Genomic DNA, 23,076 nt, shown 5'->3' on the forward strand with positions numbered 1-23,076 from the left:
CCATCATAACCCCAACCTTAACCAGCCTAATCAGTGGAGTACTAACCAATCAGAGGCAGAGTTGTCAAAAGGCTGTAAGGCCAGGTCACTTGGTGTGAAAAAAGCATTGAACTATCACCCTTTTTTCATTTTCACAAACAGAATACATTCTTCCCAAATCTAAAACCACGTTTTATCTAGTCCAGATTTGAGATCTCTAGGTGTAATGGTTTTGGATCAAGCCCTGGTGTAATGTTGTCTACACATGAAAAAAGCAGTGAAATCGCCATTTAAAGCATTTTCACAAGAAGAATAAAGGTTTCACAAATCTGAAACTATGTTTGATTGAAACTTTAGCCTCTCTTGGACAATCTAGCCCAGATTTGAGAGCTCTAGGTAAAGTGGTTTTGGATCTGGACCTGGTCTAATGTGGTCTACACATGAAAAAAGCAGTGAAATCGTCCTTTAAAGCATTTTCACAAATTGAATAAAGGTTTCACAAATCTGAAACTATGTTTGATTGAAACTTTAGCCTCTGTCGGACAATCTAGTCCAGATTTGAGAGCTCTAGGTATAGTGGTTTTGGATCTGGACCTGGTCTAATGTGGTCTGCATGTTGTCATTTTCACAAATAAAATAAAGTTTTTTCAAATCTAAAAAAGTGTTTCAGATAGCGTTAAGGCTTTGCCTAAAATAACAGTAAGAGGTGCAAAAAACGGAGATTCGGTCGCTCAGCAACGTAAGTTATCGGAAGCTAACTTCAGCATCGTGAAAAGTCCGCAGCTGCGTTTGTTTGTAATGGTGTGGGTCTTTCAGTGTGACGTCACTCGTTTCGTGGAGCTACAACACTTTCGTTTTCATTTATCAGGAAGAAGCAGCGTTTAAAGTAAAGCCAGGAGAAGGTGAGACAAATGGGTCATGAATTCATATTCAGGCAGTGACGCAGAGGAGCTGCATTAGACAAGTCTGCAAACTGAAGCTGAACATTGAAAATTCTTTGTGTTTTTAAGTATTAAGTACCACAATTGTGTTTTTTAATTTAAATATCCTGTCTTCATGGTTATAGTGTACTGAAGGGAATGAAAACCAGCAGTGTGTGTGCTCACATGTTCAATAACACATATCACTTCAAACTGTTGTAGAGTGTGTAACCATTTGCAGAGTAATTTTTTCCATTTCCAAGACATAAGCACTTTTTAGAAACTAAAAATCAGTGCTTAGAAAATGCAGGTTGAGTTCCAGCAGGCCTGTATGATTTTCTGTGTAGGGGAAAGTAAAAGAATGAAAATGAAGGACAGACTATGCCAGTTCCAAATAACCACAGCCTGTTGCTCTCTGCTGTATTGAGGATGACCACTTATTATTATACAGCACAGAATGTTGTTAACAGTATGTATAATTAATTCCATTAAAGCAATGTTAGTTTAGTTAAAACACAACATTTACATATTTATACAACACATATATAGTATATTACCCCCAATATAGTATAGAGAACATGAAAGCAATATTATAACTAAGGAGCTAACTTCAACATCACTGCAATTTAAGTATAAATAAGTAATCATTTGCTTTTTCTCTGTTTTGAGACTGTGCCAGTGGAGTCATTCACTTTGTATTTCTATTCTTACAATTCTAGAACAAGTTATTTTTAAACCAGACATTTTACTAAGCTGAATGGCATGGAGGAGTTTCTGCTATCTTGTTAGTAATACACTGGCATTTACTGTAGCATGTTTTCTGGCTCTGATGACTTTATCACAAGACGAAGATGAAGTTTAAGTCGCTCTCTCAGTCAGGTGGTCAGAAGGTGCTCAACCACAGAAATGTAAAGTAGAATTAGAGAAGGTTCTTCAGACTTGGTCCAACAATTTAAAGGAGAATGCTACATTTCAAATGTATCAGAAGATGGGAGAGCTGTGATAACGCTTAAACCTGCTGCAGGTAAAGTATGACTGTTTCAAAGCAAAAATGTAATTGCACATTTATTACAAACATTTGATGTTGAGTCTAATACAATAAATTTTAAGCTGCATCCTGTATTAATATTGGTTTTGCAATTCAGTTTGTTGTTCTTTTCTTTTTTTGTTTTGGAGGCAAATTTATTTTGTCATCTTTTCTTCTTGTAAGCCCTGAGTAAGCTTCAGAAATTGAGTGGACAAACACTGACCAGGTGAGATGGGAGAACCATCACAATAATGTCTGTTAGTGTGACACCACCAGAGCTGAAGACACAAATACCAGAGGAAGCTTCAATGGACCTTCCTGCTTCATGCGTTTCAGAGCCACAAGATGTATGTACCGTGCAGCAAAGAAGTGCAAATGAATCACATTAAGTTCGTTTTTATTCATTCATTGTTTTTTTTATCTAGGTGGAAGATGTATGTGCTGAGTAGTAAATCAGTAGGAATGAATTACATAAATAATGAATGCTTTTTACTAAATTACTGCTTTGTATCTTTGTCCAGCTGCGAGTGAAGTAGGTGGAACAAAGTAGTTTCAGCAGTGCAGGAGCAGTTTCTACAGCAGTAGAGGAGACATTTCCTTGTTCTGTCCCAGTGCGCCATTACTGGTATGTGAACCACATCTACAAGGAGGAAATTCAACATATCGAGAAAGAGAATGGAGTTCAAATGGAGGCAGAAGTGGATGTGACCTGAGAACAAGCTCATGCTTACCCTGTCCTCTGAAGAAATGACCGTATGTGGGCCAAGACAAAAACAAGATGCTATCAGTAAGTACTTAAATGCATAACAGAAAACTTCAACACTTCACTGAACATAGGCGGGAGCATCAAAGACCCTCTCGTTGTTGCTGGACTAACCATGGAGGAGGGCTACTTGAGGTTGATGACTACTTCCTACGATGAGCACGTAGCCATCAAAGCTAAGTTTGGTGTGGACTTGAAGGAATCAGTCAAGGCAAAGTCAAAGCTTGCTACAAAAGATCTGTGTCAATGGAGAGCCACGCTGTCAGAGCTCTCCTTCATCTGTACCAGAAGACTGCCACATCACCTCTGAGCTTCACTCAACACTGTGGTGCCACTGAAATTCACTTAAGAATTTTCATATCCTGATAGTATTTACAACATGTATTTACAGGAATGCACATATGGCTGTATGCTCTCTGTTCTTGTTATTTTTCATATCAGTAGGGGTATTGAGGTGCACCCGACAGCATTAACAGCTTTAGACTTTATGGTTTAGTAACATGTATTATCCTCACCAATAAAGTTTTCAGTATAAGACTTAAATCTGCATATATCAGTGTAACTGTATTTAATGTCTACAGTACACATGGTCTGATTTACTGTTTTCTGTTTTTCTTTTAATGCTGAAGTATTTTTAAAAGCAGGTTCTTTTGTTCTTTTACTCAAATACAGGATTTTTGTACTTCATCCACCACTGACCTAAGCTTTTATGTATACAGCACACATGGTCTGATTTACTACCTAATAAATTATTAATCAACCTACACTGACTGGTCACAGTATTATTTCATTTATCAGCAAATGGTGTGGAAAAAAACACACAATACGTTGGTTTGTCTTCTGTACAATTTTTAAAATTTTATTTATAACAATATCTGTTATTTAGTTTGTAAAGTACTCCAGCAAAAATTAAACATTATTCTCTTTCCAGAAGAAAGCCTGCGCCTCCATGCATCGTGTACTATAAAAGCTATATGTCATTGTTCATTTAAAAAAAACACAAGGACTAATCAAAAAACAATTCTGAAAATGCATGTATGATTTTGCAAAAATGTTCTTTAGGTAAAATGATTGTACTTCTCTCTCAATTAAAGACAAAACATATACAACAGCATACAATAACACTTGCTGACAGATAAGCAAAATAAAAACAAAACTTGTTATTGTTGTTACATTAAAGATTGGTGTTACTTTTCACATGCATTAAGATATGGCTGACACATTTCTGACAGAAGCAGCATTTTGGGACAGGCTGAGCGTAAGGACGTGTCAGAGCGACCAGAATGGTTGCATTAGCAGCAGCAGGGCACAGAGGAGAGTGAGAGATTAGAAAGAGCTCAAGAAGAGCAGAGAAATGCTAAGGACCAAATCAACATAATGCACTTAAGATTGAGTCATTACAAAACTGTGAACGTACAGACTTCAATCCTCTAATAGTAGAAAGATAAATCTACTCACAAGACCAGATGGATGTTGTCTGGTCTTTACAAAAAAAAAAAAAGACTGGAGGAATAAAAGACAAGCCAAAGACCCATCTCGATAATTTTTTTCCTTCCATTTTACCATAATTGCAGCCTCCCTTTCCTTCTGGAGGAAGACCCTTGTAACAGACAACTAAATGACACAGACATGACATTGTCTATCTAAGTCTTGGATCTGCCGTGGCCCTCCCATTACTAGCGAGCTGTGGTGTGGGCATGCACGCACAGCCCACTGCTCACCCATGGAGGCATTCACCATTTACATCTCTTTACATCGGTTCCCTCCACCCACCACTCTGCCTGGAATGTTTAACCCAAGACCACCTTCCTCACTCTCCAACTCCGTAATCGCACACCAAAACGCCTCTCATCCTCTCACTTCAGCAACACATGAGCTTCCACTGTCATCCCATGTGATTAAAAACAAACATACCTGTTTTACATCTTACGGTATAAAGCCTACAGTACACACTATACCGTAAAATGTGAATTCTGTGCAAGGAAGACAACACAATCATTTTATGGACATTGTTCTCTGAGAAGAAATTATGTGGAAATACTGTAGTTGCCATCTGGTATTGAGAGTTTACATGTGCTATACACAAATCTGTCTCACACAGTCTTGCTGAGAAACCCAGCAAGACAACATTATGTACCGATTTAGAAAACTTTGAGTTTTGCCTTTCCCGCTCAAAGTCAACACGAACAACAAACAGTTGGCACTGGTGAAATGGAACAATGTTTTTTTCTTTTCTATACAATTCATACAAAAATAAAAAATTAAAATTGCTCCAATGATAGCGTCTTTTCTTCTGATTTTCTTGTTTCCATTTCATTTTGCACAGAGGTAGTGGCTATTTAGGTAAAGGGTAAGGGACAAAGTGTAAATTAAAAATCTCTCATAGAAAATGTTATTCATTTTTGACCAGAGGAATCTCAAAAGAACAAAATATAATACTGCAATCACATACAAAAGTAGTCCTTCATTTTTGTACATTTTATACAGTGTTCACACTTTTTATGAATTTTCTCTCACACTTTGTCAATTTTTTTTTCTCCGTTTTATTTTTCTTTTAAAGGCAAGAAGTGGGGTGTGTTTTGAATTGCGTGATCTGCGCCAATGGACAGTCTATGCCAGGGGGTCCACAAGGGGCTCCTCGTCTCCACGTGACAGCAACTCCTTCTTCTCATCTGTGCTGGCCAGAGAGTTGCGACTGTTGTGAGCTCCCATGTACAGAGTGGCGTATACTGGGTTTGTAAAGTTGGTGGGCTAGAAAGGGTCAAAAATCATCCATTAGATAAAATATATATGTGCATTTATGTAATGTGTGTATATATATATATGTGTGTCTGGTATTATTTCTGCACCTTCTCTGGGTCCAGCGTGAAGTCTGCGTCCAGCAGCTCTCCGGCGTCGTCATCTGGCTCGCCCTCGTAGATCTTGTAGGCAGGGTTTCCAATCTCTACATTCATGGCCCCGTTGGTCATCCTTTGGTGCTGGAAGCCCTTTGCCCTACACAAGATACAAGGGCACAGTCAGACCTGTGTCTTATTCAAGGTTATAAGAGCCTAAACACTGCAAGCGGGGACACAGCCACAATATGAAGGGAGGTAAAAGGCATCACATGACTCTCAACACCATCCAGGCTGAAGGAACTAAGCCACAGTACAGGCACCAACACAAACCCAGCATTCATGTAGCCCATTACAGATCCAGGCACAGTGGACCTGGATACAGGACTATCCTTTATGACGACAATTAATCCACAAGAGACCCTCTAAAATATACTATGAATATCTGCATCGACTATGGTACCTGCCTCAAAGAAATGCTGGATTTTTCACACTGCATTTTCCAATCTGAGCTTGGAAGAATGCTGTCACACTGTCCACCTCTCACTTTGAGAGACGCTACCACAAAACAAACCACAGCACAGTACAGTAAGTACAAAATGGCACTATATGATGGACAACAGCATGACAGATCTACAGCACTGGCTAGTGTGTAGACAGATCTATTCAATGCATCTTTTCAATAGATCTGCCTTGAGCCGCTCTGGGCGATCAGACAGGAGAGATTCTGCAGGAGCTACAGCTCCCACGAACATCTGAGGGAATGGTGCGACATTCATCACAGGACAAAACACTGCACAGCAAGACTTATGACTTGCAACTTATGGGTAAGGAAAAGACAGAGTGAGTGAGAGAGAGAGAGAGCATCAGGATGCACAACTGAATGAGGGTATGGAAGGAAAGTGTAACCCTGGCAACCGTTACCGCAAGCGTCTGGAGCCGGTTTTGCCGGGCCGGCTAGACCTGAGGAACAGAAGAGATGCCATTACAGAGGAGAGGAAAAGTATAGACGGACGAAAGGAAAGAAGAGAAAGAGGGAGGGAAAGAAAGAAAGAAAGAATATAAAGGCAAAAAGAGGTCTTGACTGTCACTTGTTTAGATGTTGTTGCTGTTACTCACCCTCTCATCCGCCTTCTATACCAGAACAACGCTCCTGCAGTAAGCAGAACCAGCAGCAGCAGTAGCAGCACGGGGATCACTATGGAGGCTGTGCCTATGCACACAAACATAGAGAAATTTAGCAAAGTCACCCTTAATCATCCAATCTACTCAAGAAACTTCTATTTTTGATGTGGCGAAAGTGTTGACTTACGTCCGCCTGAACTTGAGCCACCATTACTACTGGCCACGGACTCACAGCGATGCCCTGACCAGCCAGGTGAACATCTACACACACACACACACACACACACACACACACACACACACACACACACACACACACACACACACACACACACACACACACACACAAGAAGAGAGAGGCGAAATGGAGATATTCATGTATGCAATAATTCTTGGGAGATATTTAGACTCAAATGTTAACAATTATGGTTGTAAACACTGCTCCTCACCTGCACTCTGGAAGGCGGGTTATGGGGTTTATAGAGCACTGGCCGTTTGCACAGTACTCATTTGTATCACATGTGTAACAGCTGGGCAGGACTCTTCCATTTGTGCAGCTGTTGAAAATAGAACAAACTGTGAGTAGCAATGAGAAAGACTAGACAACTTTGCATGTGCACGTATGTTGGCGGTAAAAGAAATGTGTGTGTGTGTGAGCGCTCTTACCGGCAGGTGAAGTCCCCTGTAGACCTATAAGTGCTGGGGATACACTCGCCGTCACGACAATAGTGGCACTTGTCAATCTCACACGTGCTGCCAGTGTACTGAGGCAGACAGCGGCACAGTTTGGATCCATTTTCACTCTGTAGACACGTACCTTTGTTCAGGCAGTGGCCTTCACAGCTTCCTGCTCACACAAACACACACACGTATATAAACATAAACATGTAAGTGTACTGCTTAACAGCCACATCATAATTTACTACAGGTACTCCGATTGCAGTTCTGTCTTTACTGTTATGTTCCTCATTGGTCAGAAGAAGTATTTAAACATTTGTAAACGTGTGTGCCGGCTAGACAGTGGGAGCACTCACTGTACTGGCACTGGTCGCCTAGGAAGTCAGAGGGGCAGCGGCAGGTTGGCTGGTTTCCAGCGCTGACTGAACAGTTGCCTCCATTTTTGCAGTAATCCTTACAGGTGTGCAGGTTACAGTTTGGCCCTGTAAAGCCTGTCAGGCATCGACAGGTAGGAGAGCCTGTGGAAGGGCAGACATATCTCTCAACATCCGCTTCACCTGACTATTTTTCATTGTTGTAACCCTTTGCACTCTGTTCATTTGCACAATTGTCTTGCTGTCTACAAATGTTGTTGTTTTGATGTTTGTGTGTATCTGTACGTGGTAGTTTGAATCTGTTTTTTTGTTGATATTTTGGTCCTGTTTGTTTATGCTTGTTCTGCATATGTATATTGAGAGCAATGTAAGACCGGAGTCAAATTCCTATAGGTATAGGTATACTGATACTACAGGGCCAACAGAAACACAGTGTTATTTAAGCTTTGCATTTAATTACAAAATACCAAAAACAGCTTGCAATATCCATATCTTACCTGTGGGGGAAGGCGTGCATGTGCCTCCATTCTTGCAGTAGTCCCTGCACTGGTCAATCTCACATCGATCTCCTCCATAATTAGGCTGGCAGCGACACTTTGGCTGCTTGTGGGCGTTCAGGAAACAACTGCCTCCGTTCATACACTGGACCAAGCAGGGACCGCTGGGAGGAGCTGTAGATGATGACGTTTTTCAGTCACACAGAATGATCTTGAAGCAAGTGTCCGTGTGGTTTCTGTGTATGGGTGTGTTTTACTCACAGATAGGAGACAGTGTGGGAGGGGGCAGCTCCACACATGTGCCATTGTCCAGCGTGCGTCCATTGGGACAGATGCAGACTGGTCCACTGGGGCTCAGCAGACACAACCATTCACATTTCTTCCTGTCGCAGGGATTAGTCACTGAGAAAGACAAAGAGAGAGAAAACCAGCATAAAAATAGGGAAAACTAACTACGTGCTTTAATCCTCTCTTGTTCACGTTCTTTGTTTTAGTGAGCATGGCTCCTGTTTGTTTTCTACTCACTCTCAGGTTGCTTGTAGCGGTGGTACAAAACTATATCTGTGGCGTGGTTCATTCCAGTTGTCAAGTTCTCAATCGGGCCTTTGCCAAACTTATTCACTCGGAAGACGTAGTTGTTGATGTAGGTGACGCCGTAGATGTAGTCCTCAAAGACATCGATGCTGAAGGGGTGATGGAGCTCTGTGCAGAAACAGAGAGGACATGTTATGGAAGTTTCACAGACCGTGTACATGCTAAAATACACACATTTTTGCGTCATCCACCCGCATCAAATTGCAACCGAGTCCTGACTAGTAAAGACTGATCATTAGTATGGATTACAATACAAGCTGTGCCACTCAACTGTTCTTAATGCTGTTTACAGCCACAACTGCATCGCTGCCATTCAGTCTCACACTGCAGATCAAGGAGAGTTTAGCATCGGCCCAGTACAGGCGCTCGTTGAAGTAGTCCACTGCTAGACCTACATGGGGAGATACAGAGCAGTATTACAAAAGGTTTGAGTGAGAACAGATGATTAAGGAGGAGTATTTCTGTATATTTGTGTGCATGTTTTACCAGTTGGCCACTGGATGTTTTCCTCCACCAGCATCTCTCTCATGGTTCCATCCATAGCAGCTGTTTCAATCTTGGGGTGGTTCCCCCAGTCTGCCCAGTACATTTTCCTAACGAAGGAAATGTAAAAGCATTTATCACTGCTGTTGTTATCATCATTAAATCTCAATTTGCGTTCTTGTAATTTTCTACAAGTAGCTAAAGTCCCCAAGTCTCCCGCTCACCCTCTCTGGGGGTCGACTACGATGGCGTAAGGCTCATCAATCATGCCGGAGATGAGAGTTTTGCGGTGGCGTCCTCCACTTAGTTGAGCCACCTCAATGACGTCTCTGCCGGAGTCAGTCCAGTACAAGTTCCCTGCCACCCAGTCCACAGCAATGCCACGGGGCATCTTCAGATCAGGGATCTGAACACAGAGGAACAGCACTAAGACCCTCCAAAATTGGACACACATGCATTTACCTTGTCTTGTTTATTTTTATGCATGCATGCAAGCACAAGCACATATATAAACACCTACCTCCACGTTTGTGACCCTCGAGTCACTTTGACCTTGGTTACGGTTGCTATTGGGGGAGGAGGCGGAAGAAGGCAAATCATAGGAAGAAATGCGCCCTGTGTGCCAGTTTGTCCAGTAAATGCGGTTCGTCTTGACATGCAGGTCCATGGCGTCAATGCGCACGTTGGCATCACCCTGGAAGATCTGCTCATAGCGCCAGTTTGGCATGGAAGGGTCCAGACTGCGGATCTCACTATCGTCAGCAATGTAGAGCACTTGTCTTGGAGCTGGGGATGCAACAGTTGAATGTAGTAGAGCAGAGGTGTGAAAACTATTTAAGGCAGGTAAGCAAAATTCAGTGTAATTAGAGTGCATACATAGATAAACATGAGCTTGGAAAGCTAACAAGTGTCACTTAGGGTAGAAGTACTGACCATCAGCCTTGCAGGTGTCATTGATTCTGGTGAAGTACTTGTGGCAGCTGCACTTGTGGGAACCCTTAGTGTTGTTGCAGATGTGGGAACACATTCCAAACTGCTTACACTCGTTCTTATCTGTGAAAACACCCAAAGGCAACACGATACACATCGCACACAGGTTTTAAGACATCAAGCGCAGACTGCAAACTGGAGCAAGGGAAAGAGGAAACTCTACCTTCACATCTGTTACGTCCGTTGGACTGGAAGCCGGGTTTGCAGGTGCAGAAAGAGTCGGTGCCATTCACCACGCAATGAGCTTCATCTCCATCTCCACACACTGTCCTGTTACTGCGGCAATCATTCAGCACTGTGTCTGCAAGCACAGAAGCAGGTAGCATGCATTCACACTGATAATCCCCGCAGGATCTACAGTCATTAAGATAACAATACAGTGACACAACACACCTTTCTTATTGCAGTTGATTTCATCAGAGCCATTGTCTTCACAGTCGTTGAAGTAGTTGCAGCGTAGGACAGAGCTGATGCAACGGCCATTGGAGCACCGGAACTCATCCTTTTGACATACTGGGATGGGAGGAGGCAATTCTGGAGGAGTATAGGGGTCACAGAGAGGTCATTACCCTGGTTAACACATGCAAAAGCCATCCCAATCCACAATTTAGAGTCACATCCTATTGCAATTTAAATAAATTGAGTTGTTAATGTGACTCTACAGTAAGCTAGTAAGACTTTGAAACAAAGGATAAACAAACTTACGGCAATTGACTTCATCGCTGCTGTCCCCGCAGTTGTTAACACCATCACAGCGTTTTGATAATGGCAGACACACACGATCATTATGACAGCGAAACTGCCTTGTGGGAGGGCACTGGAATTTAACTAAGGGCCAGAAGCAGGGAAACATTAGGAAAGAAAGGAGACCGTATTAAAGCAAATGGTCTTCAGGAATACCGTCAACATTTGAAACGCAGTGATTCTCACCACAATCTTCTGGATTCTCGTCTGAGTTGTCTCCACAGTCGTCCTCGCCGTCACACCTCCAGCCCAGGGGTTTACAAAGAGTGTTGTTGCACTGGAACTCATCCTGGGGGCAGAGTCTACCCACTGAAAGACGATGTTGACAGAAGAGGAAGAGGAATGAACGATACATAAGATCAGCTGCTAAATGCATCCACGTCTTCAGCACCACACGTTTGGATAAGCATCCAGGTGAGAATAAGCATGTGTTTCTTACCACCACTGTCACATTTCTCCTCATCACTGCCGTCCTTGCAGTCTGCGTCAGCATCACAGCGCCAGCGGATGGGGATGCAATGGCCATTTTTGCATTGGAACTGATCACTGTCACACTTCACATCACAGCCATTCTGAACCAAAACAAAGAATTATGTTCGTTAGTGCCCCTGTTTGGTCAAAGCAGATTGTTAATGAGGGAGGAAATGCGTTGGGCGATACCTCATCTGACCCATCAGCGCAATCGTGGTCCCCATCGCACTTCCAGCGTCCGGCGATGCAACGGCCGTTTGTGCAGGAAAATTCGCTCTCCGAGCACTGACGAGGCACTGAGGTCAGAGAGAAGAAAGCTTAGAAGGATGAGAGCTGATAATAAAGCCGGAAAAGTGAGCTGAGGCAAGGAGCAAGGAGAGGCGTTAAGGGAAAGGAAAAGAGAAGAGAAAGGTGGGAATAGAGCAGACAGCAAAAAATAATACAGGGTGCTCTGTTGAGAGCCAGACGTACACGGATAAAATAAAGCTCATAATTCATAGCACAAGATTGACTCATGGGGCACAGAGGTGGGAATGGTACAACATTTTGCGCTATACATAGTGGAGGAGCTGGAGGAGGTAGTAGGATGGAAAAGGCTCACAGGACAAGACAAAAAAAACAAGAAAAACAAGCTGGGGGGAACATAGAGGATTGGGTAAGCTGAGGTCGTGGATGGTTGAGCTGAAACTGTGAAAACACCTACCTCTGGCTCACATCAACAGGCCAGTGTGAAATGCAAAATAGACATGAGATGATGTGAGATGTGCAAATGGCCACAGAACTAATTAATGCAAAAAGAAATCAAAGTCTCTCAACCATGGGTGTAGTTGAGTAAATATAACAGACAAACACACAGTGAAAGGTGGTGCATTGCTTACCACAATAACCCACTGCATCTGAGCAGTCTGCTTACAGTAGAGCTCATATCACATAATAAGTCATTGTTTTCACACAGACAGTGAGCTGTGGTTTTGGCTGCAGAAAAACAGAAGGGAACCTACCACACTTGTCTTCGTCGGAGTTGTCCCCACAGTCGTTGTCGTAGTCACATTGCCAGCGGCCCGGCACGCAGCGGTTGTTCTTACAGCGGAACTGGTAAGGTTCACATGTCCGCTCATCTGAGCACCAAACAGACATCATAAGCAAAAGCATGGCCCTATTACCAACTTTCTTTCCTTTCTTTCTCCATCTACCACTCTGTCCTTACCACACTCTTCCTTGGGTTCATCTGAAGCGTCTCCGCAGTCATCTTCTCCGTCACACTTCCAACGTGCCGGGATGCAGCGCCCCGAGTCCTTACAGCGGAACTCATCCACACCACATGTCATTTGAGCTGCAATAGAGAGGATTTAATGGATTAGACATGTTGACACTAGGTATGGGAATAAAGGCGTGCTCACTCTGTTTCTGTAACAGAATTAACTGATCACAAAGAGATAATAGTGTTCTTATTAATGTTGAAAAATTCAAGAACCATGTCCATGCTGTAGAGGAGACTTCTTTCTTAAGCAGAGGTGTTGTTTTTTACAGTAATAATGAGCTGTATCTTACTGCAGTTGGCAGGCTCATCAGATCCGTCCACACAGTCATTGTCCCTGTCACACACCCACACCCGTGGGATACAGCGCTTGGTGATCGCACACTGGAACTGGTTGGGGGCACATGTCACTTCCGCTGCACAAGAGACAGACGGATACTCCACTGAATACAGAAGAATCGCTACCTAATCACAAAATCCTCAAATGGCATGCTAAAGCCCTGCCATTGGACCCTAGAGACTGCAACATTCATTACATCATAAGATGGTGATTTTGCTATTCTTACAGCCTTGCGGGTAAAGGAGCTAAAATGTAAATTTTGACCTTAGGATGGCATGACATACAGTTCATGTAATCTCCCTCTGTGGAGGATGAATGTGCTCAGCAAATGTCATGGCAATTACATTATGAAACATCATTTGGCCTAAGGGCATTGCTAAAAGAAAGGTCAAATTGGACAGAGATCCTCTGGGGAGCATGAAAGTGTTCAGCAATTTCCTATCTGCTGTTTTGATTTTTGAGATAGAGTATATGTAAGTGGAAACTGTGGCTTAAGGCGATAGAGGAAAAGTCAGGGGGTCACTGCAAACAGTAGGGTTCAAGGAGATTTCTTGTCCTTCTGTTACTTATTGCAGATCGACTCCCTTAGGCACTGCCACTAGGAGGGCAAAAATGTAAAAATAACAGAAGGCTTAAGGGAACTAGAAGGGCAATTAGACTCACGACAGTCTTTCTCATCCTCTCCCTCTCCACAGTTGTCCTGTCCATTGCAACGGAAGATGCCAGGGATGCAGCGACTTGGGTGGCTACATTTAAACTGACTTGGCAGGCAAACATGGATGTCTGGAAACAGAAAGACAACAATAAGTGGTTAACAGCGGATATAGGTTATTAGAGGTACAACTAAGCAAAAAGATTTAAATGCTGGTCTAAAACTGCTCTATATATAAGTGCAATGAGAAAACTTCTATGTATAGGCGCTACATAAGTCAAATTGAACTGAATTGAACTGTACCGCAATTGGCCTCATCAGAGTTGTCTTGGCAGTCATTGTCTCCATCACAGATGTAGGCTGGGTTGGTGCAGATGCCTGTACCACACTGAAACTGGCCTGGTCTGCACTTAAAGTCAGCTATAGTGGCAAAACACAGCACATTATTAACCAGAACAAAGAAGGTTATACGCTGCAACAATGAAATATTATTGTAACGTATTAAAGTCAGGCCGCAATCATCACTCACGGCAGTCTGCAGGCTCATCTGAGTGGTCCCCACAGTCATCTTCAGTGTCACACTTCCACCAGAATGGAATGCACTTGTCATTTTTGCAAACAAACTGAAAGGACGGACGAGAAATAGATTTATGTTCTCGTATTAATAATGTGTTACTATGGTAAATGTCTAAAACAACAGCACCAGGCTAGCTCACCTGACTTGCAGTGCAGTTGGACAAGCACTGTCTGCCATCGGCTGCCAGATAAAAGTTAGTGGGACAGGCACACTTGTAGCCCCCTCCAGGTGAGAGCAGACACAGGTTACTGCAGCCTCCATTGTTGTCTTGGCATGGGTGGCTGGCCACTGAAGAACAAGGAAAATATACATAAAAGTAGAATTAAGGGCAGATCAGACAGGGACCAGGACACAGGTGAAGATTTACATGTGGATGTGATTGACGGGTGACCTGGTTTTACCTTCAGGCTGGCGGTATGGGTGGTAAATATGGACATCCATTGGCCTGTGCAAGGTGCTGATCAGGACGGTCTTGTTCGTTCCCAGGGTTTTATGAGCTCTGTTGATGGACTTTGTCTCCCAGTCTGTCCAGTAGATGTACTCCTCAAACAGAGTCATTGCAAAGATGTGGGGGATATCCTGAACCAGAACTACAGGGGTACAAAGAAAAATAAGTTAGTAACAACGGCTGGAAAAGTCCACGACACACCAACTGAGCTTCTGCGTGTGTTACTTGTGTGTCTGTTGGTTCCATCCAGGCTGGCAAAGGCGATGTAGTCCTCTCGAGCGTCGGCCCAGTAGATGCGGTCGTTGACAAAGTCCAGCGTCAGGCCATTAGGCCAGGTGATCTTATCCTCCACAATGACACTCCTGTTGGTGCCATCCATCCCAATCCTCCCTATGTGGGGGCTGTCACCCCAGTCTGACCAGTATAAGTACCTGGCAAGGATGTGCTGGATTAGTTAGGTTTATTGGCCATAACAAATCAGAATTTAACCCCAACTAGCTTTTGGATGTCTTGTGGTTGTTAACTAAAACAATGATTTCAACACATTGCAAAATCACGTAAAATTACAGAACTTAAAAGTCAGTAGGTAGTTTAACTTTGCAGTAAATAAATGCCACCCATCTGGCATCCGAACACATCCGAAAACTTTTTTTAAAACTAAGTTTTGTCATGTCACTCTTACCCATAGCGTACGTCCACAGCCACAGCACGTGGCTCTCTCAGGCCGCTGTTGACCAGAACTGTCCGGTACGCTCCATTCAGCTTTGACACCTCGATAGTGTCCCGTCCCTTATCGCACCAGTACAGGTTTCCTCCCACCCAGTCGACTGCCAGACCGTCTGGGTTGCTGAGTGATGTGCGATGAAGGACCTAACAAATGAGCAGGCAGTGAATACTTTCGGAATCTGTGCCTCACAGCGATGAAGTTAATTTTTTTTTTCTGGGCATTCACTGCACACGCATACAAATGAAGATTAGTTAATCATTTTAAATGCTGGTTTTATGTTGAAACCAAGAAGCACATTTCAGTGTCCGCTATCTTCCCTTCATCAAGACGCTGCCACACTGACCTGAACATTGCTGCCATTGATGTGCATGCGTCGGATCATGCTGCCCTGGGTGGTTACGTCTGTCCAGTAAATCATCTGCTGGCGATAGTCGAAGTCCAGAGCCACAGCATTGTTCAAGCCCTGTCAAAGCACAGGAGCTGCATTAGTCTGGGACGGAGATAAACCTCTGCAGAATAGTTTGCAGGATTTAAGCGCTTCAAAGGGATGTACTGTATCTGCAAGTCTCACCTGTTTGAGGAGTGTGTAGTTGGAACCATCTAAATTGAGCTTCCTCAGATAGTAGCGGTTGGCAAAGATCAGGAAGGGTTCCTCATCTGCAGGGAGGAAGACATGTGAGTGGATTTACTGTAAACACTTCCTGAATGTTATTAATCTCGTCATGTCTCCTACCAGAGGTGGATTTGCATATGGTGGGGTTTTCGGGGCTAAGCTGGAAACCCTCCACACACAGGCAGTGGAAGCTGCCGTGTGTGTTGATGCAACGCTGCGTGCAGGGATAGGTGGTTGTGCACTCATCTATGTCGACACAAGTCTTCCCGTCATCTTTCAGATGGAAGCCAGGGTGGCATCTGCACTGTGAGGAGGAAAAACACAGAGCAGGTAAAGCTACACTGCATGCTGCAGACTCAGGTCAGAATTTCATGGCGTTCACTTACTTTGAAGCCGATTTTAAGGTCTTCGCAGAGCTGGGAGCAGCCGCTCAGCTTGCTGTTCAGGCACTCGTTAATAAAGCAGTTCAGCTCGTCTGAGCCATCGCCACAGTCGTCCTTATGGTCACAGAGCAATGTCTCGTTGACACAGTTGCCATTATTGCAGGCGTACGTGGTGTCGTTGCATTTCTTCTCTATTCCATGAGAGAAAGAAATGGAATGAGAAACAAATAGGGAGAAAATTTAATTTCAATTAGTGCTCTGATAAATCAGAGCCTCAGGAATTAATGTCACTAACGACTGTTAAGAGTGCTTTCAAATTGCCACAAAGATAATAACACATATTGGTGTCATATTCACTTTATGTGCATTAACATACGTACTCATACAGGATATGCCTTCTCCACGTTTACTTTCTGTACTGCTCATATGCTGTTTGTGCTATAATGTTTGTCCTTTGTCTTGGCTGCATTTTTAAATTTTAAATCACACCGCCACATCACACTGATGTCAATTAAAGTACTGAGTTAATGTGTCTCTGGAGTGAATGTGGGGGTCTAACCTGGACCATTGCAGTGTGGGTTCTTGGGGGCTTCGTCTGAGTGGTCATGGCAGTCAAAGTCTCCATCACACTCCCACGAACTCTGGATGAGGCAGCGTCCGTTGGCACAGCGGAACTCATTGGGTCCACATGTCGGATATTCTGCAGCAAGAAACAACAGGAGGAGAGTTTAACTCTATGTTTAAACCAAGAGCAAGAGCGGGGAGGAGATAGTTTTTTTTATTTTATTAAATTGCCCCATCGGGAATAAGAGGTCATGTTTCCACTCACCACACTCCTGGGACTCATCTGAGCCGTCGCTGCAGTCGCTGTCATGGTCACACACAAAGTGCTTGGGGATGCACTGCCGGTTCTGGCACATGAACTCATTGCTGCTGCACGTGTTGTTGAACACTGAGACATAAAAAAACAATGTTTTATGGCTTTTCTTTCTGGGTTATTAAAATGTTTTTTTTTACCATCAGCCTGCACTCACCACAGCCAGCTTTGACGCTCTCGTCAGCCCCATCACTACAGTCTTGGTCTCCGTCACACTTCCAACGCTGAGGTATACACTTCTGTGATCCAGGACATTGGAATGCCTCGGGACTGCAGGTTTTGGTCTCTGTGTTGCATAGAAAGGTTACTGCAGATGATTTGGATGCCTTTTGTTGCCACAAACATTTGTGAATATGCTGTGAACTCCCGAACACAATCACATAATTATATTTTTGGAATACTGTGAAACTGTGAAGTTAAAATTCTTTGCATCCATGGCAATGTTTTTGCCAATATTGTGCAGAGTTACCACGCAAAATAGATGACGTGCATGCAGACTAAAGCTCTAGCTAAAAGAGCTAAATTTCCACAAATGAGAGGATTCCTCCAAGTTTGAGAATGTCATGCATGTTCACATTTCCCCACAGAAATCTCCTGTCCAAAGGTGCTGTATGTGTGAGCACTAATGGTTCGTGTGTTTGTGTTCACTAAAGGTTTGTGGCCAACACTCACTGCACTTGCTGTCCTCATCGCTGTTGTCACCACAGTCATCCGCTCCATCACAGACCCAGCGGTTGGGAATGCAGCGGTGGTTCGCGCACTCAAACTGAGAGGCTGAGCAGAATTTATCTAGAAGGCCCAGAAATCATGCATGAAGTTCAAAATACAAGCACCAAAACAAAGTAATGGTCTGTTGCACTTCAGCTTGTTTAGGTCCCAGTTTCTAAACTTACCACAGTGAACCTCATCTGCGCCATTCTCACAGTCGTTCTCCTTGTCACAAGTCCAGCTCATGGGGATGCAGCGTCCACTAGGACAGGCAAAGAAGGGCGTAGGACACTTTGTTTTCCCGCTCCCTGGTAGAGGGACAGAAAAGTGGCAAGTTAAAGAAGAAAACATTAAGGATTTAAGCCAGCATAACCACAGTTTAATGGATGAAAACATTGGTTGTTTTGGTTTTGTTCCATTTGAATTAATCCAAATTGGACTCTAATCCATCTGTGAAAAAAATAATTATTTCACATGTTCCTTGAATAGTACTTGTAAATCTAGCTAGCAGTGACAAAATATGTGTATGTCTGAGGGTGATAAAATACCTGGGCAATTTCTTTCATCTGAGAAGTCCCCACAGTCATTAGCTCCATCACACTGCCACGACGGGGCATAGCAAAGTGTGGTGAACTCGCACTTCTGAAATGTCACTCCCTTCACTCCTTTCACTCCCAGACGGAAGTAACTGGAACAGTCCGTGGCAGCTTAACAAAGAGAGAAGGGCTCCTTTATACTGTAGCCTGGGAGAAAGTGTTGCCTTTTGTCCCATTACATTTAGTAATTCTGACTGAATCTGATCATTTTAACTTACTGCAGTTCATCTCATCACTGGCATCCTCACAGTCCACTTTCTGGTTACACTTGCTGGAGTTGGAGATGCAGCCTCCGTCTCTGCACTGGAACTGATCGGCTGAGCACAGTGTGGCTGACAAACACCAAAACAAAGACACGGTGTTTAGGCAGAACATAATTTGAAAATGTCATATGACAGCATGCGGGGGGAAAAATACTTGTTTCATCAGGAGACAAGACTCACTGTTGCAGAAGACTTCATCAGAATTGTCTCTGCAGTCGTCCTGCCCATTGCACCAGGAGCTATGCCCCACACAGCGGCCATTCATGCACCGTCTGTAGCCCTTCTTGCACACACGGTTGGCTGAGAACCAGACAGAAAATGATTCGGACTCAAATTACAAACGTCAACAACAAGAATAGGGGCAAAACTGATTCCACTCACCGCAGTATGACTGTTTCTCATCAGACTTGTCCTTGCAGTGGGCCATGCCATCACAAGTCAGGGTGTAGTTAACACAGTCTCCATTGCCACACTCAAACTCATCAATGTTGTTACATGTAGTGTTGAGGGCTGTGAAACCGAGACAGAAAAATGCACTTAGGAAGAGTTGCTTACCCCGAGGCATGCAGGAACATTTTCACTGCTCATTCAAAAATATATATTAAATATTTATTAACATATTTTAATAAAACTGTGTACAGAAGATAACTTTCACCTCTCTGCGATAGTTTGTATGATTCCCTGCCTTGTATTACCTATGCAGGTGTTGTCCTCCAAAAGCTTCCTGTCGCCACGGCAGCTGCAGTTGACCCTTCCCTCAGAGGTCAGCAAACACAGGTCCTGACATCCTCCGTTGTTAACGCGGCACAGAGAGAACTCACCTATGCAGAGATGAGGAGAGTTAGGGAAGGCTGACCACACAAACCTGCACATATTGACACACACACACACACGCTAAGAATTTCTAATCCACATTCCTGACACACAAGCAAATACTAAACACACACATCCACATCAGCAGACAGATACGCCTGCATGAACGTGGCAATGGCTCTGCCTCCGCTGAATGCATAATTCAATGTGACTCAATCTAAATGGGATTTGCAGCTATTACCACAGGCTCTCGGCTTGTATGGTCGCTGTGGGTATTGGAGCGCAAGAGAGTTTACTAAATGAGGCAGCTCGAGGGAGAAGATGGTCGACAATATGGGAGAGAGAGAGAAAAAAACGCAGGGCTGCACTGATTTAAAAAGATACAGACAATAGGAGACGGAGAACAAGATGAGCTGGAGAAAGTGGTGGAGAAGAAGGATAAAGGTGAAGAACAGCAATTCAGCCGGCACTTGTGTGTGTGTGTGTGTGTGTGTGTGTGTGTGTGTGTCTGTGGTAATATAGAGCTGATGTTGGGGTTGTGAATGACAGGTGGGCTCATTGTGGTAGTGTCTGTAGCGCATCAGCTCCAGTGTCACTCTTAGATTACTTCTGTCACCTTATTAACGGCTCTGTTGGAGCAGAAAAACATCTTTGATCATGTGTTTTGTGTTTGTGAGTGTAACACAAAAGAATAAATTAAAACTTTTCTGTTAATTAGTTTGATGTGTAATGACCTTACTGCCCTGATGTAGTGTTACTTTCGTCAGACGAAACTAAACGAAATATATTTGTCAACAACCTTTTTTTCCCTGACTAAAATGAGACGAAGACGAGACGGTGAAAATGTCCTTAAACGCTAACTGTGACTATATTAATGTGCAATATTGTTGGCGAAAAATGACAAGACTAAAATGTAATTCATATAATAAAAACATTAATAAAATCTCTCTTTCTATTTGTCAGTATAGTGAGGAGACCAAATATCACAGGCCATATTTTCTCTCTCTAAATTTTCACTTCAACAGTGTTCATTCAGCAGTATTTTTTTCTTCCTGTACTTTGAATGCTGGGCGACCGGGGCGATGCCTGGTGCGCGAGGAAAACACTACTGTACGGTGGAGGATGCTATAGAGATGCTAAGGGAAAGAGGCACTTAGATATTTGGTCCCATTTCAAATACAGTGAGGTGGACAAAAAAAACAGAGCGCCTAATTATATGGGACGGCAAGCAATGTGGCTCAGGGTGCGAACAGGAGAGCCAGGGGGAGCTCTCCTATAAAAGCATGATTTGTGATATTTTGGGGGGTCTCTAAAATATTGACAGCATGCTTTATTGCCATTAATCTCTATATTTCTCTATCATCATGGATCATGCGGAGCGTCAGACTTCATCCAGCCAGAGGGAACTATCACCTGACAGTACTCATCGGGCCAGTCGCTTCACGATCTCCTGTTTCTGGTCCGCCCCACTCCCTCTCCGGAACGGGTTGCGACGCTAGCACGACCGACACGTTGTGAACTGTTCGTGATCGTTCCCTCTAGCTGGATGAATATTACGCATGAGCCATGGGGGCTCCACGCAGCGCCACGCAACTTTCTAAATTCTTCCCTCTCACGGAGAAAAGAAAGGTCAGGTAGCGAACACAGTCACAGCTGAGAAGAGTTATTGTAGCAAAATGGCTACATCTGATAATAATAATAATTATTATGATAATAAAACAAACATGCCTGATACTTTCAACGTCAGCCCCAGACCTACATGCTTGCAGCTATTAATGATTCAGCAGTAAGAATCAGAGTCGGCCTAACAAGGACATTTGACACAGGACTGAGACTAAGACTAAGGCTAAATTTTAAAAAGGCTGACAAAATTAACCCTACCCTGATGTAATCACTAAGAAACGATAATCGGAAGAAACGATGAAATTTGAAGATATTACCTCATGTTGTACATAACTTATCATAAATGTAAAAAAGTGTTTATATATTTTACAATTTGAAACTATGTGCTGTACTGTAGTGCACTATAAGATGACATACATTTGCCAAATGCCAGAGATTTTGTTATACCTTAATTACATCGACATGTATTTAATTTGCTGGATTAGCCAAAAATGGGCATTCTTGTATACGTATTTTATCCTGTATTTTATCCTTTATTTCCCAGGTAATGTATAAAAAATCGCAATATCCATTCATACAGGATAAAAAGTTGCACCGTGTTTAAGGATTTTATCACTCAGTCCTACATGTTATGTACTTCAAAAATACTTCCCCTCAAAGTCGCACTATAGAGACCAGTAATGTCACAACACACACACACACACACACACAAACACAAACAGCCTACTGTAGATCCCTCACTCAAAAACTCACAGCTATTGGTGTCGTTGGCCACTGCGACGATACCCATTGGCTGCTGAGGTATGTCAGCACGCAGCAGCTTCATGTCTCCGCCTGTGTATTTGTCAGCCCGAAGCACAGCCCTCCTCACCCAGTCAGTCCAGAAGATGTAGTCCCCGTACACAGCCAGGCCAAATGGATGGACTGGCTCATTCTTCAACACCACCTGTAGGGGGAAGCACCACCACAGTCATACACTTCCAGCCTTGCATCAAACTTGGAAGGATAAACAAACTGACGGCTGTTTTTAGGTAACTCTATGATACAATCATTCTGCAGGACAAATATTTTCATTATGCGGCATGACGTGTGCTGTGAGTGGCTGCATGCCAGTGTGTATGTCACTCACATAGCGACGACTTCCGTCATACTCGCAGCGCTCTATCTTGTCAAGTGTGGCGTCAGAGAAATAAAGTTTTTCAGCGCGGTGGTCTATGGCCAGGCCGTTAGGGGTTCGGATGTCATTGCCAATGATCACAATGACGTTGGCGCCAGTCAGTGTGGCACGCATGATACTGGGAGACTGCTCATTCCAGTTAGTCCAAAACATGAGGCTGCAGGAGAGAGTAGGAATCAGTAATGTGAGTGTGCAGAAATTTCCAACATAATTAGGAATACATGCAAAAACGCATGAAATGAATGAACGAATGCATTAGTTCTAACCTCTGACACTCGTCAAGGACAAAGGCTCTGGGGTGATCATCTCCTGACATGGAGACCACAGTGTGCCTGTCAACAGCGCCCCAGCGGTTCTGATCCACAGTGTGGCGGGTGATGGTTGAGGTGGTGTAGCTGGTCCAGTACAACATATCCCACCCCCTGTGGTATGCCAAGCCCTCCACCGAGCCGACATCTAAAAAAGAATGAAGGAATCAAGAGAAGAGGGGGAAGGGAAGATGGATACATAAAAGAGCAGAAAAAGGGGAAAAGAAAAAGAAC

General features: G+C 43.5%; 1 protein-coding gene and 1 long non-coding RNA gene across 3 annotated transcripts in view; one reads left to right on the forward strand and one right to left on the reverse strand.

Moving 5' to 3' along the window:
* Positions 1-671: 671 nt before the first annotated feature.
* Positions 672-3,455, forward strand: LOC119886313. Its single transcript, XR_005441469.1, has 3 exons — positions 672-1,923; positions 2,110-2,273; positions 2,448-3,455. It is a non-coding gene; the product is annotated as an uncharacterized LOC119886313 (long non-coding RNA).
* A 288-nt stretch (positions 3,456-3,743) lies between these two features.
* LOC119886310 (low-density lipoprotein receptor-related protein 1-like) overlaps positions 3,744-23,076 on the reverse strand; it is a 99,255-nt gene continuing 79,922 nt past the window's right edge. The window contains exons 42-89 of one of the 2 annotated variants that reach the window (XM_038696957.1): positions 22,801-22,990; positions 22,487-22,691; positions 22,111-22,303; positions 19,617-19,742; positions 19,303-19,431; positions 19,102-19,221; positions 18,877-18,990; positions 18,611-18,769; positions 18,248-18,370; positions 18,027-18,143; positions 17,512-17,640; positions 17,307-17,429; positions 17,037-17,177; positions 16,481-16,668; positions 16,215-16,398; positions 16,053-16,138; positions 15,825-15,944; positions 15,437-15,624; positions 14,980-15,185; positions 14,708-14,896; positions 14,446-14,594; positions 14,259-14,352; positions 14,033-14,149; positions 13,741-13,860; positions 13,031-13,153; positions 12,690-12,812; positions 12,481-12,597; positions 11,669-11,775; positions 11,448-11,580; positions 11,195-11,317; positions 10,970-11,092; positions 10,658-10,798; positions 10,428-10,565; positions 10,208-10,327; positions 9,795-10,060; positions 9,499-9,680; positions 9,278-9,384; positions 9,063-9,182; positions 8,723-8,899; positions 8,459-8,599; positions 8,198-8,371; positions 7,683-7,844; positions 7,315-7,495; positions 7,098-7,205; positions 6,836-6,909; positions 6,643-6,736; positions 5,539-5,683; positions 3,744-5,440 (exon numbers count right to left, since the gene is read on the reverse strand). In XM_038696957.1, the coding sequence (XP_038552885.1) occupies positions 5,300-5,440; positions 5,539-5,683; positions 6,643-6,736; positions 6,836-6,909; positions 7,098-7,205; positions 7,315-7,495; positions 7,683-7,844; positions 8,198-8,371; positions 8,459-8,599; positions 8,723-8,899; positions 9,063-9,182; positions 9,278-9,384; positions 9,499-9,680; positions 9,795-10,060; positions 10,208-10,327; positions 10,428-10,565; positions 10,658-10,798; positions 10,970-11,092; positions 11,195-11,317; positions 11,448-11,580; positions 11,669-11,775; positions 12,481-12,597; positions 12,690-12,812; positions 13,031-13,153; positions 13,741-13,860; positions 14,033-14,149; positions 14,259-14,352; positions 14,446-14,594; positions 14,708-14,896; positions 14,980-15,185; positions 15,437-15,624; positions 15,825-15,944; positions 16,053-16,138; positions 16,215-16,398; positions 16,481-16,668; positions 17,037-17,177; positions 17,307-17,429; positions 17,512-17,640; positions 18,027-18,143; positions 18,248-18,370; positions 18,611-18,769; positions 18,877-18,990; positions 19,102-19,221; positions 19,303-19,431; positions 19,617-19,742; positions 22,111-22,303; positions 22,487-22,691; positions 22,801-22,990 (6,830 nt within the window). In that variant the 3' untranslated portion in view covers positions 3,744-5,299. Of the gene's footprint in view, positions 5,441-5,538; positions 5,684-6,642; positions 6,737-6,835; positions 6,910-7,097; positions 7,206-7,314; positions 7,496-7,682; positions 7,845-8,197; positions 8,372-8,458; positions 8,600-8,722; positions 8,900-9,062; positions 9,183-9,277; positions 9,385-9,498; positions 9,681-9,794; positions 10,061-10,207; positions 10,328-10,427; positions 10,566-10,657; positions 10,799-10,969; positions 11,093-11,194; positions 11,318-11,447; positions 11,581-11,668; positions 11,776-12,480; positions 12,598-12,686; positions 12,813-13,030; positions 13,154-13,740; positions 13,861-14,032; positions 14,150-14,258; positions 14,353-14,445; positions 14,595-14,707; positions 14,897-14,979; positions 15,186-15,436; positions 15,625-15,824; positions 15,945-16,052; positions 16,139-16,214; positions 16,399-16,480; positions 16,669-17,036; positions 17,178-17,306; positions 17,430-17,511; positions 17,641-18,026; positions 18,144-18,247; positions 18,371-18,610; positions 18,770-18,876; positions 18,991-19,101; positions 19,222-19,302; positions 19,432-19,616; positions 19,743-22,110; positions 22,304-22,486; positions 22,692-22,800; positions 22,991-23,076 lie in introns of both variants that reach the window. The other variant, XM_038696956.1, reaches the window with a different exon arrangement.

The sequence above is a fragment of the Micropterus salmoides genome, unplaced genomic scaffold (assembly GCF_014851395.1).
Source record: "Micropterus salmoides isolate LMB-PRFRI ecotype aquatic unplaced genomic scaffold, ASM1485139v1 Ms_hic_scaffold_4, whole genome shotgun sequence".
In the NCBI taxonomy this organism is placed as follows: domain Eukaryota; kingdom Metazoa; phylum Chordata; class Actinopteri; order Centrarchiformes; family Centrarchidae; genus Micropterus; species Micropterus salmoides.